At 40.4% G+C, this 14,300-nt stretch overlaps 1 protein-coding gene across 4 annotated transcripts in view; it reads right to left on the bottom strand.

Annotated features, from left to right (window-relative positions):
- The window catches only part of LOC308663688 (PH and SEC7 domain-containing protein 3-like), a 162,027-nt gene that overhangs the window by 17,925 nt on the left and 129,802 nt on the right, over positions 1-14,300 (bottom strand). For all 4 annotated transcript variants that reach the window (XM_081320313.1, XM_081320315.1, XM_081320314.1 and 1 more), the window contains 2 exons: positions 7,489-7,682; positions 6,062-6,132 (listed from right to left, as the gene is read on the bottom strand). In XM_081320313.1, coding sequence (XP_081176439.1) covers positions 6,062-6,132; positions 7,489-7,682 — 265 coding nt within the window. The remainder of the gene's footprint in view (positions 1-6,061; positions 6,133-7,488; positions 7,683-14,300) is intronic.

The following is a 14,300-nucleotide window of genomic DNA, read 5'->3' as shown; positions in this document are numbered from 1 at the left end:
TTACAGGAAACAGGAAAGATTTGTAAAAGGAAAAAATGATTTGAATTTTTCCTAAAGAGTTCATTGTTGTTGTTGTTGTTGTTGTTGTTGTTGTTGTTGTTGTTGTTGTTAGTTGCAAAGTCGTGTCCAACCCATCGCGACCCTATGGACAATGTTCCTCCAGGCCTTCCTGTCCTCTACCATCTTCTGGAGTCCATTGAAGCTCACGCCTACTGCTTCAGTGACTCCATCCAGCCACCTCATTCTCTGTCGTCCTCTTCTTCTATTGCCCTCAATCTTTCCCAGCATTAGGCTCTTCTCCAGTGAGTCCTTCCTTCTCATTAGGTGGCCAAAGTATTTGAGTTTTAGTTTCAGGATCTGGCCTTCTAAAGAGCAGTCAGGGTTGATCTCCTCTAGGACTGACCGGTTTGATCGCCTTGCAGTCCAAGGGACTCGCAGGAGTCTTCTCCAGCACCATAGTTCAAAGGCTTCAATTCTTTGGCGCTCAGCCTTTCTTATGGTCCAGCTTTCACTGCCATACATTGCAACTGGGAAGACCATAGCCTTGACTATACGCACTTTTGTTGACATGATTATGTCTCTGCTTTTTAGTGTGCTGTCTAGATTTGCCATGGCTTTCCTCCCAAGGAGCAAGCGTCTTTTAATTTCTTGGCTACAGTCCATTAGGATAAAGTAATAATATTTGCTGAACCTGACTTTCCTAAGTACATCTTTTATTTTGGCAGCAGATTTGACTAAATGTGCATTGCACTGCACTTCATCTTGAAAGCACTAATTATAAAACAATAAGGTAAGTTTCCATAGATAATGCATCATTTTCTCAAAATATAGCAAATGCATGTGAGATTCTCTCATTAGTTCAGATGACACAAGATGACCCTATACTTCTGTACGTGTGTGCTTGTACACATAATATATATGCATATATGCATGTATACATCTTGATATCAGAAAGTCAAACTGTAGCAATGATGAATGTTTAGCAACTCTAATCTTACCTATGAAATTCCACATAAAGTTTTTAAACAAAGAATTTAACTTGACAAAATAGTTAAGGGAAATAAGTTTTAGTAGTTCTTTCAATGTGTGCACAATGTGTAGGCCAAGATTAATTTTAAGTCTGATCTTGTCCCATTGTACCCTTCATATTAACCTTCACTATTGAATGGAATAAATGGGAGTTCTAAATATTTAATTGATTTGGCACTGAAACCCAGGGACCATTAACTACAGATCTGTAACATATTGACTCTCCTACAAAGAGGATTTCAGACTGATCACAGATAAGATGGTCAAGAGGAATGGGGACCGGTGTTTCTCCAGATTATGCTGTATAACATCATCTAGCATCGTATATCATTAGCTATTTGGCTAGCTGAAAACTCTAGTTCAGAAAAATCCGACAGGCTGAAAAGTTCCCAGACTTGTCCCTCACACACAGCTTTCCACAAACCTTATTGCATGGCATTTCAGGGTTGTGGTTTTTCACTTAAAAAAACCAGTGGTCCCAAAGCTCTTCAGCTTATTGACCCCTTCATGAAATTTCATATTCTTCATCAAGCCAGAAACATTATATGAAAATAACTCATAAATATTACTATAACTAAACAGTGCTATGAATTATAACGACAATGACGAGAGAATTCAAGGCTGCTCTCACTGGTGGCTGACCAACCAATCCTGGGTAATACTGTCTCTACCACTCGCTACCTCATCTTCAGGATTAGGGATTGGTGTGGAGTCAGAGACCCAAAGATTAATTGATCCCAAACAACTTTCTATAATATATTGACCTCCAACCATTTATCAATCCTTTGGATAATCCCATTGACTCTTGGGGGTCAATTTTGACCATTTGGGGGGTCCCTGAACTAGATCAGTGGAATTAGTTTTTACAAGAAATACTAATATTCCCAAGCACATCCTCACTAACATCACTCTGATGGAAAGAAACTGGCCTGAACATACACCTGCTCTACTCACTGTAACCTAAATTGGATGCCATGGTTTACTTCCATCCTTCCCATTCATTGTAGCTATTTCCATGGAAAGGTTCCAATCATTAAGAATCAAGGCTATTTCTATTAATTTCCTAGATAAGCAAGACTATTTATATACACTAGTGAAGGAATGCTGGGCAAATAGAATAGAATATTGGAAGCCAGCTTTTTGATATGTTACCTATCTCGTGTATCTCTGTGTTTCTTCCATTTCTGAACTATGCTACTGAAGAAATGCATATTCTTGTCCTGTTTTACATTTTTCTCCTATGCCATTTAAAATTTCTAGAATTGACAAATGGAAGGCAGACAGATAGTGTATTCCAACAAGCAAGGAGCCAAGCCATTCCTTGTCTGACAAGCAGGTTGCAGAATCTAGTGCACAATAGTAAGTTGTATTTAATCACCCCATTTAAGAGCCTTTCCATTCCTCAATTCCCCCATTTTTAGGGGGAAACGTTTGCTCCATGTTCACTGTTGGCTTCACACATACCATCTCTCTCTCTTTGCTGATTTTAAAAGCATTTCTGATGACCAGTTATAAAGCTGTTGTATCCTCCTTTCTTTTTCCAGCTTCTCCATTTTCTGATTTTTCCCAGGTAAAAAATGAATTTAAAAGCAAACTTTGTGACATTCCACATGGCATCTGAAGACCATTTTGTATCCTTTTCTTCAACACATTTTTCTTTTTCATTAAGATATTTTCTTCCAGGAAGAAGGGTATATTAGAATCATTGTTTTTCAAGATGCTACAATTAATCATCTTTTGACTTTAATCTCTAAGGGGAGAGCACTAGATATCACTCATACTATCTTAAAAAGTTTAGAATGAAGGAAGCATCCAGAAGCAAGTGGAACCAAGGTCACAGGACAAATTCAGGACAATGCAATATTCTTGTTGATATATTATATTGTAAGCAGAGTTGTAGCTAGATAAGTTTGCTAATGAGAGATTTTTCTGCATTACTATCAAAGAAATCTATAGCTAAATAAGCTTCTGTTACTGGGAGGAGAAACACAAATTGCTATTTTATGAGTCCTCTTAGGTTATCTGTGCTAAAATAAAGCTTCACATCCTAGGTGTTTTAATTGTTTCAATTAAAGAGTGTAAGTTTAATCTTATGTTAATGTCTCACAAAAGGATGCTAATGTAACACAAATGTGTTTAAAAGCCATCCACTTTTAAAAAAACCATACTTCTCCATAAAGGGGGAAAAAATCCACATTAAGTTTCAGGTTCAACAGAATTTAAGGAAAGTGAGATGGACACCAGTCTTCCTATACTTAAAAAAAAGAAACAGCTTTTTCTGAGTGTCATTCTCAAAAATTTAATCTATTACTCACAATGTACTACCTGGAGTACTGTAGACAGTATCCCTCAAAAGATGCTGTGAAAAGTAGTATGCCTGACAATGCTAGCAGAGTGTGAAGGAGACTTCCCTCAACTTTCCCCAAGCTCTAGTGCAAGACATTGACAAGTGACTTGATATGTGAATTTGGGAATCCTTAAATCAGAGTTGATAAAATCAGTCTCAAGGGGAGAACTACAGAAGTGGAACATTCAAATATAAACATTTTGTACAACAGTGGAAACTGTTTGCAGGTAAGAGATGACAACTGTACCATGAAAACATTATCTAAGAATCTGCTACTGACAACCAGTTTGTTTTTAAAACCACTGCTTCTATACAGCACCTCTTCCTATGGCAAAGATCACCCTAATGAAATCTCAGCCATACTTGGCGGATTCTACCATTCCCCATATTGTCTGAAACAGGAAGCAAAAATGCTTGGAAAGGCTGTTTCCTAGTTCATTGCCCATGGCTGGAAACCCTACCTTAAAGATAGATTATAAATAAAAGTAACCAATTTATAAAGTGTAAGCTGCTTTTCAAGAAGAATAAAGAAGTCAAACAACAATTGAGGAATCATGAGAAAAATCTGGCATCTTTTAAAATTCTAGATGATTTTTTTTCAAAGTTTCACATGCCCTTAAAGAGATCTGTTAAAAATAAATCAAGCTTAACAGCAAAAAAATAATAATACTTTTTTTAAAAAAAACTGCACTATTTGAAAAACAGCGTTTGCAATGCTTGACTTTGGAATTAGCTAAGACATAACGTCAGCAACATAATTCATAGCCCACACTCTCTGTCTCTTAAAAAAAGGCTGTCATTGCTGTGAACACTGGAATAAAAAAAAATAAAGCGAAAGATTAATATCATCTGGCCATTTTTAATTTACAAACAGAATAAGATTATCTTCTAAAGTGAAGAGATATTTTCTATATACTTCAATCTCTACATTAGTCTTTGTATATTTTCTTCGGAACAGAAACATTTGGCATTTGTTCATGAAACTATTTTTTTTTAATTTTCAACCATCATCTTTATATATGCACATACATACAGAATTTTTTTTTCCAGATTAATACCAGTCAAACTGTTGTAATTTTAGAGAATCCTGGAACTATTATTGAATGAGATGTTGTAATGATAGAAATATAGGACCTCTCACAGATCTATAATTCTAAAATTCCAATGAAAATGATGCTTTTGGTAACAAAGTAGAAGTACTTTGTCTGAGAGTTTTTATAATACTCATGGTTGGTTTTGCTCTTGGAAAAAAAACCAAAGAAACAATTCTAATATAAACCTTGATGATCAATTACCTTTATTTAACCAATTATTAGAGAAATAGTGTTTTGAAGATGATCAGAAAGGCTATGTCATCCTTATAAGACTGACTTCCATGTAAATGTCAATAAGAAAGCAGTCTTCTGACAATTTAGACCAACTCTAACCATTTCTAGCCAATATTGTTAATAGTAACCCCAAATTATTGTTTTTAATGTAATTTATTTATTGTATTTGGGCACTATGGTTTAATCTGTTTTTAATTTTTGTATTTTGTATTTTGGTATTTATTGCCCTGTTCACCGCCCTGAGTCCTTCGGGAGAAGGGCGGTATACAAATTAAATTAAATAAATAAATAAAATTAAATAAATATCTGAAGGACATCAAACTATCCGTTCAATTGTTTCCAATTGCTGCCTTAATAAATAACATGGAAGGATAAAGCTTGGGAAAGTCTATTTGGTGATTATTCCTGTAGTGATCTTAAGGAACACAAGATGCAGAACACGTACAATCAAGGTAACCTTATTAAGATCAACCAATCCACAAGTAGATAAGTGACAGATCATTGCACAACATAACCTCAGTAGAGAAATATATAGTACGTTTGAGTGTTTCAAGGAAGCAAGAGAAGATGAATTATGGAGAGTGTGATTTCTACCATCTCTGCTTTTCTAAGCTATAGAAAAACTGCACATTTCCCCAGTATGATGACAGAATATATAACTCCTAAGTTTGGAAGAGGAAATGTATTCTGCTTCGGGCTTTACGAAGGGGAAAAAAATCCAAAGTATATATGCTCTTGAAACAGCCCAAAGCAATTCATTAATATCCAAAAATTATTTATTTATTTATTAAATTTCTATCCTGCCCATCTCACTGATATGACATCTCTGGGTGGGTTTACAATATGATAAAAAAGTAAAAAAAAAGTATTATAAAACAAATAAAATTGGAAAAATCAAACAGCAAAGCTAAAACCCAAAATGGTGGCTGGTCTGAAGGTGGGGATCTTCTCTCTACCTCATCAGCCATCCCCAAGCTAGTGCACCCCTACTGTGGCCCCAGGTCAGTTGGCAGAGCCAAGTTTTTCAGTCCTTCCAAAAGGGCAGGAGTGTGGGGGCAGACCTCATCTTCATGGGAAAATATTCCAGAAAGCAGAGGCCACAGCAGAAAAGGGTCTTCTCCTGAACCCTACCAGCTAAAATTCTTTGACAGATGGGATAACAAATGGGCCGCTTCTGCTGGAATGAGGATGGTGGGCTAGTCCCATGGGGATGAGACGGTTCGTCAGATAGACCATATTATCCTGACTTGTCTTGTAGTCATGGTGCGTTCATTACTCAACCAAGCAACTCTAAGAAAGACAAACAAAAGGGCTTCTGCCTTTTAACCAAAAAGAGTTGAAAGAAACAAAGGTTTACCTTCTGCAAATAAAGCACAGTTCCTTTAAGGACAGCATAAAAGGTTTTCCATCCTCTCTTTCCTCGTGGAGCTAGGAAAGCAACACAGACACACAAAAACAAATTCTGTTTAAAATATGGTAGCTGTAATATATGTGCTCTTTTGGTTTCAAAACCCTCCTCAGCCACCCCCACCCCCCTTTCTTCTAAAAACTAAGTTTTGATTTAAAAAAAAACAACAATAGAAAAAAAAAGAGATTATAAAAAGAGAAAGCCAAAAGTGAAGAAAAAAGCAAGAAAATATTATTAAAAATCATAACAAAGTTGTTGGTTGTTTTTTTTTTAAAAAAGAGTATTGTAGGAGAAGGGTAGTCCAAAGAAGCAGCAGTGCACAATAGGGACTTGATATCTGTCCCCTTCCAGAAAGAAAAATTCTTAATATTCTTTTTCTCTCTCCTCTTTTTCTTGTATTTACCAGCCCTATATTCCTTGGAGCTGCCTGCGACAAAAGGAACACTTCAAGTGGTGGCAGTGCATTGAAACATGTAAGAAATGAAAACACTGGAAAAACTTTTCAGCCTATTTCAGGACTTGGGGGGGGGGGGTTGGGGGGGAAGGGCAGGAAGGAAGAATTGGCTCTTGGTCTAGTCCCAGTTTTCTCAGCAAGATTTCAGAAGTGGTTTGCCATTGCCTCCTTCCTAGGATTGAGAGAGAATAATGGCCAAGGTCACTCAGCTGGCTTTGTGCCTAAGGAGAGAATTGGAACTCCTTGGTTTCAAGCCAAATGCCCTAAATCAGGGGTCCCCAACCTCCGGGCCGTGGCCCATTTGGAATCGGGCCACAAACGCGGCTCCACTTGTACGTGCGAGGGCGCATGCCGGCCGCTCTCACGGAACCATCCCCCTCTTCTTTCCCCTCCCCGGTCCACCGCTCCGTTAAGCCAGAAAGGTTGGGGACGGCCTGCCTTAACCACTACACCAAACTGGCTCTCCCGGGCTTGAACTAAGAAGAGGTTAAGCAAGAGAGCCATCTCATCCTTCGACCTCCATCGCAGAGAAGCCTTCCCGCGTATCTGTGGCAAAAGTGAAATGACTGGAGGGGAACAGCAAAGCTTAGCAAAGGGGGAAAGAAGATTGCAGCTGCGGGCTAATTCCCCTTCCATCTCTTGGAGCAATTCTCAGAGGGGCTGCTGGAGCTGATGTTTCTCTCCTTAACCTTCCTAAACATTTGCACAAGGCATTTTCTTAGCTTTCCCCTCTGGGCTGCCAGGTTCTCAGCTACTCTTCTAGTAGCACCTTTTATTTACATTCCCAGTAGCGAGCGAACATGCATATACAATTGCACAGATTCAAGTTTCTGTATTTACCACTTCCCTCCCTCCCCCAGTCAGCTCTTTTTTTTTTCTTTCCCCTTTTTGGAAAGAGCAGCTCCCCCTGGAAAGCACTCACTCTTCTTTCCATCCATATCAGCATGGATTTTACGTGCCAGGAATCCGGTTTTGTACACAGCAGCATTGGGATCGTGAGGAATGTCCAGGAAGGGGTTATTGGAATTGCCGATGCGACTGACCGACTTGGACTGGTTTCCGTTATCCTTCTCATCAGTACCATCAGAAGGGGATTTTTTCTTCTCTTCGTCATCTCTAAAGCAAATTCAAACATAAACCCCACATTCAGTCATGCACATTTTACTTCGCTAATCAGATTAAGCCAAGGTGCATATTTTGTTATCGTCGCCTTTATTGACTGAGTAGCTGGGAAGCTTGATTTCACGCTAGGACCTGTGCTTCTAAAATGAGCAGAGGCATTTCATGTACACCTTATATTAAACCGCAAGAAATCTCATTAGTTCCAGTGGGAAGGCTTAGATGTATCTTTGGGGATAGGAATTGGGGTGGGAAGCTTGGTAGACCATTCTCATTTCAAGACGTGGTAGGATTACCACATTCAGCAACCAGGTGGTTTGTGTTGAGGCCTTGTGCATGTTAATGTGCTATTTCAAGAGTTTTATATTTTAAATGACAGCGGGTGGGATGGGGACCTTGCAGTTCCTGATTTTCTGACAAGAGCAGCTTGCAACAGCTGGACATTGTTGATCAAAGTTCAAAAACACTTGGCAAAGACTCTTGTAATTGAGCCCTGGAGCTTCAATGTACGGAAAGTTGCCATCCTGCCCAGTGGATAAACTGTTCTGACCGATTGTACCCCAGAGCCCTTCAGCCTTTCCTCTTGTCCCTTTTGTCTTATAGTCAGTAACAATTAAATAGTCAGCCCTTCGATTTAGACTAGATCAGAAAACAGACTCCACAGGACTAGAGCTATATTTTATTGAGATAGGCCTTAGTAACAGAATCGTGCAAGCCTGCCCATCTCTCCCCTTCCTTCCCCTTGTGCTCCAGGACATTGGTGTGTGTGTGTGTGTGTGTGTGTGTGTGTGTGTGTGATGTCTGAGACTTTATAATACTCTCCCGTCTCTCTAAACATAACATATTCCTTCTGCACCTGAAGGCTTTGGAATTCCTTCTCCAAGGTCATCTCTCTGACTTCCTACACAAGTGCCTTAGTTCGGTGGTTCTCAGCCTTTTCTTTACCACAACCCTCTTTAAATACCTTTTTTGGCCACAGACCGTGGCCACGGACCTCCAAGACTTGACTCAAGATTTAAATCATAACATTTCTTCAAGCCTTCGTGGACCCCCTGTGAGGACATCGCGGCCCCCTAGGGGGTCTGCGGATCACAGGTTGAGAACCCTTGCCTTAGTTCATATTTACCGTTACTTACCGTTTCTTGGAAGGCAACTTCCTCTGATTCAAAGTTTGGCTATTGCTCCATTTCGCTCCACATACCCTGCATATACTAGAATCCATTAAGGCCACACGGTTTAATCCAATAAGAAGCAACCAGATATTTCTCAGCCCTTATACTCAGGAACCCGTAATCAGCAGATGATGGAGCAAGCCTCTCCAACTTAACGCCCTCCATATTCAGTGAGACTACAATCCAAGCGTCTAGCGTGCTAGATCTCAAAATCTAGATCCAGCTAGGTCCCACAAACTAGCATACTATAATCCCTGCACAACTAGTGGCACCAGGATGAAAGAATGTGGTACAGATTGAAATGGGGAAATTGTACACTTGTTCTGCCTCTGAACTATGACTCCCCTCCGCGCACCCTGTCCCATTATCAGATGCACGCTGCTACCACTGCATACAGCTTTGACGCAGCTGTACAAAGCAAGACTGGCACTTTCTCCTTTCCTCTCCGCTGTAATCTGTCACAGTCCAGGCATGAATTAATGGAGTTGGTCTCTGCTTTATTTTTGGAACCTACCCTCGGATACAGATTATCTGTCAGGATCCTCAGATGGAAGCGTTCTAAATCAACACTCTGCCGTGCAGTAATTCCTCTGCACCCTAACTTTTCTTTCAAAACTGAAAACAAGGAGCACCTACTTACTTCAACCTCGGTCAGCTTACACTTGTTTTTTTCAAACCACTTGCCCTAAGTAAATGCCTCCCTAAGTAACACCAGCTGCCAGCAATTAGTGCAGGTTCGCATCCCACCAGGCTCCAGGTTGACTCAGCCTTCCATCCTTCCGAGGTAGGTAAAATGAGGACCCAGATTGTTGGGGGCAATTAAGCTGACTTTGTAATAATGCCGCTTGGGTGTGTGTGTGTGTGTGAAAGCCCTAATAAGCAGGCATATACATAGAATGAAGGCTACTGCTAAGCTTGTAAGCCGCCCTGAGTCTTCGGAGAAGGGCGGGATATAAATGGAATTAAAATAAAAATAAAAAAATAAAAAAAATTAATCAAGAAAGGCAGTTTTGTTCTTTAAATGTTAAAATGTCCATAAATTATGCAGAGCAGAAAGCAACCGGGCTTTTTTTTTCCCTTGAAGACATTTCGCTCCTTGTTCAAGAAGCTTCTTCAGTTTTGACTAAAGCTTCTTGGATGAGAAGAGAAACGCCTTCAAGGAAAAGCACCTTTGGGACAACCATGACCTGGATGACTGAAAATCTTCACAGACAATGCAGAACAGAACCAAATAATTTTATGAGTTTACATCATACCTATACAATGTCCTCCATGGCTTTCCGTGGAAATCTTCGGATACTGCTTAAATTTATTTTATTTATTTTAATTCCATTTATATCCCGCCCTTCTCCGAAGACTCAGGGCGGCTTACAAGCTTAGCAGTATTTAATTTAAGTCCCCCTCAAGGAACCTACAAAATTCATTGATAGGCCATCTACAGTAATACTAAACTAGCAGGAAAGTGGCTCCTTCCATTATTCACGATTGCTGTTCTACAAGGGAGAACCAGAAAAAAGCTCTGCAGTGAGATTTGCTTGTTACTAAGATGCATTTAGGTGATTGCCAAATATTATCTGTCATCTTCTACTGGCTATCCAGCATAATATGCCCTGTTTTCTGTCCTAGCATAGTTTACCCTACAATGGTTTCCTGGTTTCTTTGCTTTTTCTGATAATTCAGACAAAGATTTCTCACATATTACAGTTTTCTTCTTAATGTTTTTTCCTGCAAGTTTTCCTGCTTTTTTTAAAATATCAACCGAGTGTTAATTCATTGGTTGTAACCATAATTGATCAACTGGCTTGTCGCCTGAACCTGACATTGTGGCCCAAGAGACAATGACCGGCCTCAAATCACCCTGCTTCCATGCCTAAAATGGGACTAGATCTCACAATCTCCTGTTCTCTAGTCTGGTGCCTTAACCACTAGATCAAACTGGCTCACTGTATAACATCACCAGTGTCCAAAAATAGCTGAGGCTCTGCTAGATGGTGTTAGGATGAACCAAAGAATGCTTGTCCTTAATAAACTAATAAACTTCTTGGAAGTGCCACTCAGCTTTATCAGCCAATAGAGAGGAAGTGGGGGGGGGGGTTGGAAACCACTACTGCAAAAAGTGACATTAAATACCAAGGTAAGTCTGGGCTCAGTCATCAAAGTATGCCAGCTAATTTCAATAGCAGAGAAATGCCGCATTCTCAAGAGCTTCAGGTGATACTGGCAATTGGATTATGTGATCAATAGTCATCCGTATCTAAATAGCAATGTAACTGTATCCCCCCCTATATTTATCACTATTTGTGTTTATAAATGACATCAGTAATGATTCTGGGCAGCATACAAATTGAAGCAACGTTGATTATAGTAAAACGCCCAAAGGAGATGAAAACTCAAGAACTAGATCTTTAATAAAACATCCCTCCAGGGCAGATAATAGGCATTACAGGTAGTCCTCGACTTACAGCCATTTGTTTAGTGACTGGAGTTACAGTGGCGCTGGAAAAAAATGACCTGTAACTGTTTATCACACTGGCCACGTGATCAAGTGACCCGGGGTCATGGGATCACCTTTGGCGAGCTTCTAACAAGCAAAAGTCAATGGGGGAAGCCAGATTCACTTTACAGCTGTGACGTTAACATAACAACTACGTTGATTCACTTAACACCTATGGCAAGAAAGGTGGTAAAACGGGGCAAAACTCACTCAACAACTGTCTTGCTTAGCGAGGGAAATTTGTAGCTCACTTGTGGTCGTTAACCAAGGACTCCCTGTAAATAAATGTCAGAGGTTCCCTCTCCTTAAGTGCTGGATTAGGGTTTGGGCCTCAATTGTGGTCATAAAGTCAAGGACTACCTACATATCTACATAGCCTTGGTGGAGCAGTGGGCTAATGCCTCCTTACGTAACGCCAGCTGCCTGCAATTAGTGCAGGTTCGAGTCCCACCAGGCTCAAGGTTGACTCAGCCTTCCATCCTTCTGAGGTAGGTAAAATGAGGACCCAGATTGTTGGGGGCAATTAAGCTGACTTTGTAATAATGCCGCTTGGGGTGGGGGCGAAAGCCCTAATAAGCAGGCATATACATAGAATGAAGGCTACTGCTAAGCTTGTAAGCTTAATTTATACAAATGGCTTGGGAGACTTTCAAAGCATTGAGAAGACCTGGAGTGTGGCTTACACAGAGACGTTTCAGTATCGTTAAGTCTGCATGGTTAAGGATCTGTTCATCTCTGTTAATGCCTCTCCTTAATGTTATGGGAAACCCTTTTACGTTCGTATTTCCTATTTCAGGGGGAAATGTATATGGCTGGGCTATATCCCATGCATTTTAAATGGATACAGAACAAGGGTTCTTTTGACAGGGTTGAAATATTGCTAAGCACATTGATTTGTGCTTTAAATTGTAAGCCGCCCTGAGTCTTCGGAGAAGGGCGGGATATAAATGGAATTAAAATAAATAAAATAAATACATATCAGAAGGCACTGTTTTAACGCAGAGGCCTGGAGCATGCCTACTCCACCAGTACTTAGAAACAATGGGAAAAGGACAGTCAGTCACATAATAATCAAACCCTATGCTGGGAATGGTTTTATAGATTACAACCAGCATGTTGAGTTGCACCCAGTGACTGGATGAAAGCTATCTAGGACTGTTGGTCCAGTGATACATTCACCCAAGGATATATTCACCACCACATGAACTCAGTCATATGTCCCCTTCAGACAACCTTAACTTAACTAGGAAAGACATGAATCTAAGCACAGATGGCTGGATTAACAATCATGAAGATTCTGTCCACTTCCTCAGGAACTAGAAAGTCAAATGTTTCACAGGTAACAAAACAAGTGAATGTCTTAATCAGCTCACATGGAGTCCCTCATTCAGAATTTTACTCTGAGTGGATCCAAGTGACTTTATATGACACATCCTAGAATATTCACACGGTGGCCTTGAAGATATTTCAGTGACTCCTGCCTCCTGGATAAATTAATTTAAATTAGGCTATCGCAGATGCAGTAAGAGTGGACAATTGCTTTATTGTGAGAATGTCACGCATGCTTCATATGAACTTGTACAAAAATTGGATAATTCACTCTTCATTGTCCTCCAATAGTACTCTACACATCTCTTCTGTTGTTTCATTTTTCACAGTTCCTTGGAAAACAAGAAGTCCCCTGGGATTGACAAGTGGGGAGAAGGAGCATCCAAACCAAAGTGCCTGCTACCCACCTATTCCAGGTGGCAACTAAAACCCCTAAGCTCCTGACAGAACACATCTGGGACCATTATATGGGCCAATATAGTTAACCCATAAGTCAGTTGAAAAGCAATCATACTTTTCATGCTAAGGTCTTACAATACTTATTCCAAGGGGTCTTAGGATAGGATCTATGGTGGCTACAATCTTTTGAACTACTCCAGACTCAACACTACCCTAGTGTAATTAAAACTGCTAAGCCTCCCTATCTTCACTGCTGTTGTGATTCAGCGTCACCCTGTGGTTCCAGCAGCTGAGTCGGATGATTCTGAGGAGGAGGAGGAGGGGTTTGGAAAGCCTTTGATGTCAGAGGGAGGTTCTGATGCACTGCAGGACTCTCAGCCTGGGCCCTCCCATCTTGTTCCTCAGCAGACTCAGCCGTGTGAGCAGGAGGTATTGGAAGAAGATGATCCACAGCTGGCTCTGTTCAGGGATGCTAGGAGCAGGAGGCAATCTAGCAGAGCAGAACAGAGAAAGGCAATGAGGCAACTCGGGAGAAGGCAATGAGAAGCCACGCCTTGGGACTGCTGATAAAAGGGGAAGGTGTGGGAGGTGCTGGTTGCTGAAGGCAACCGTTTGAAGATCTTCTGCTAGAGTCCTGGTCTGTTATTCTTGTTTAACTCTTGTTTGAACTTTTGGTTTAACTCTTGTTTGAACTTTTGGTTTAACTCTTGTTTGAACTCTTTGTAAATAAATTTGGTTGGGTTTTTTCCAGCCTGTTGACTATAAAAAGGGGTTGTCCCTGACATTCAAACAGGGCTGGTCGTAGGCTGGAACAGAACAACTGCCAATCCAGCAATGGAAATCGAGCAACTTGGGCAAGGCTCTCACTGAGCAGCAAGAAGGTCAGTACATCAGCAATAAATCTAATGGTTCCTCAGGTCCAATTTCAACCAGAGAGTATCACATCCATGTATCTCTGATGCAATACTTCAGAGAGTTGTTAAGTCTCTTTGCATGACCGCTGCCCAGACTGAGGAAGGTGACCTTGACGGAGATCTGCAAGCTATGTTACCAAAGCAACAAGGGATGAAAAGTATGTTAAATTGACAACAGACAAGACAATATTCAGAAAAGGCTTAGACAGTCATCTCCCAAATTCACTGAACTATGAGAAGGAAGAGGCTCAACGGAATCTGACTTTCAGGATTCTGCTAGCCACTCTCAATAAGCATGGTTTTAGCC

The sequence above is a fragment of the Vipera berus genome (assembly GCF_964194415.1).
Source record: "Vipera berus genome assembly, chromosome: 2".
NCBI classification, from domain to species: Eukaryota; Metazoa; Chordata; class Lepidosauria; order Squamata; family Viperidae; genus Vipera; species Vipera berus.
Note: the sequence above shows the minus strand (reverse complement) of the source record. Positions and strands in the feature narration are given on the sequence as shown.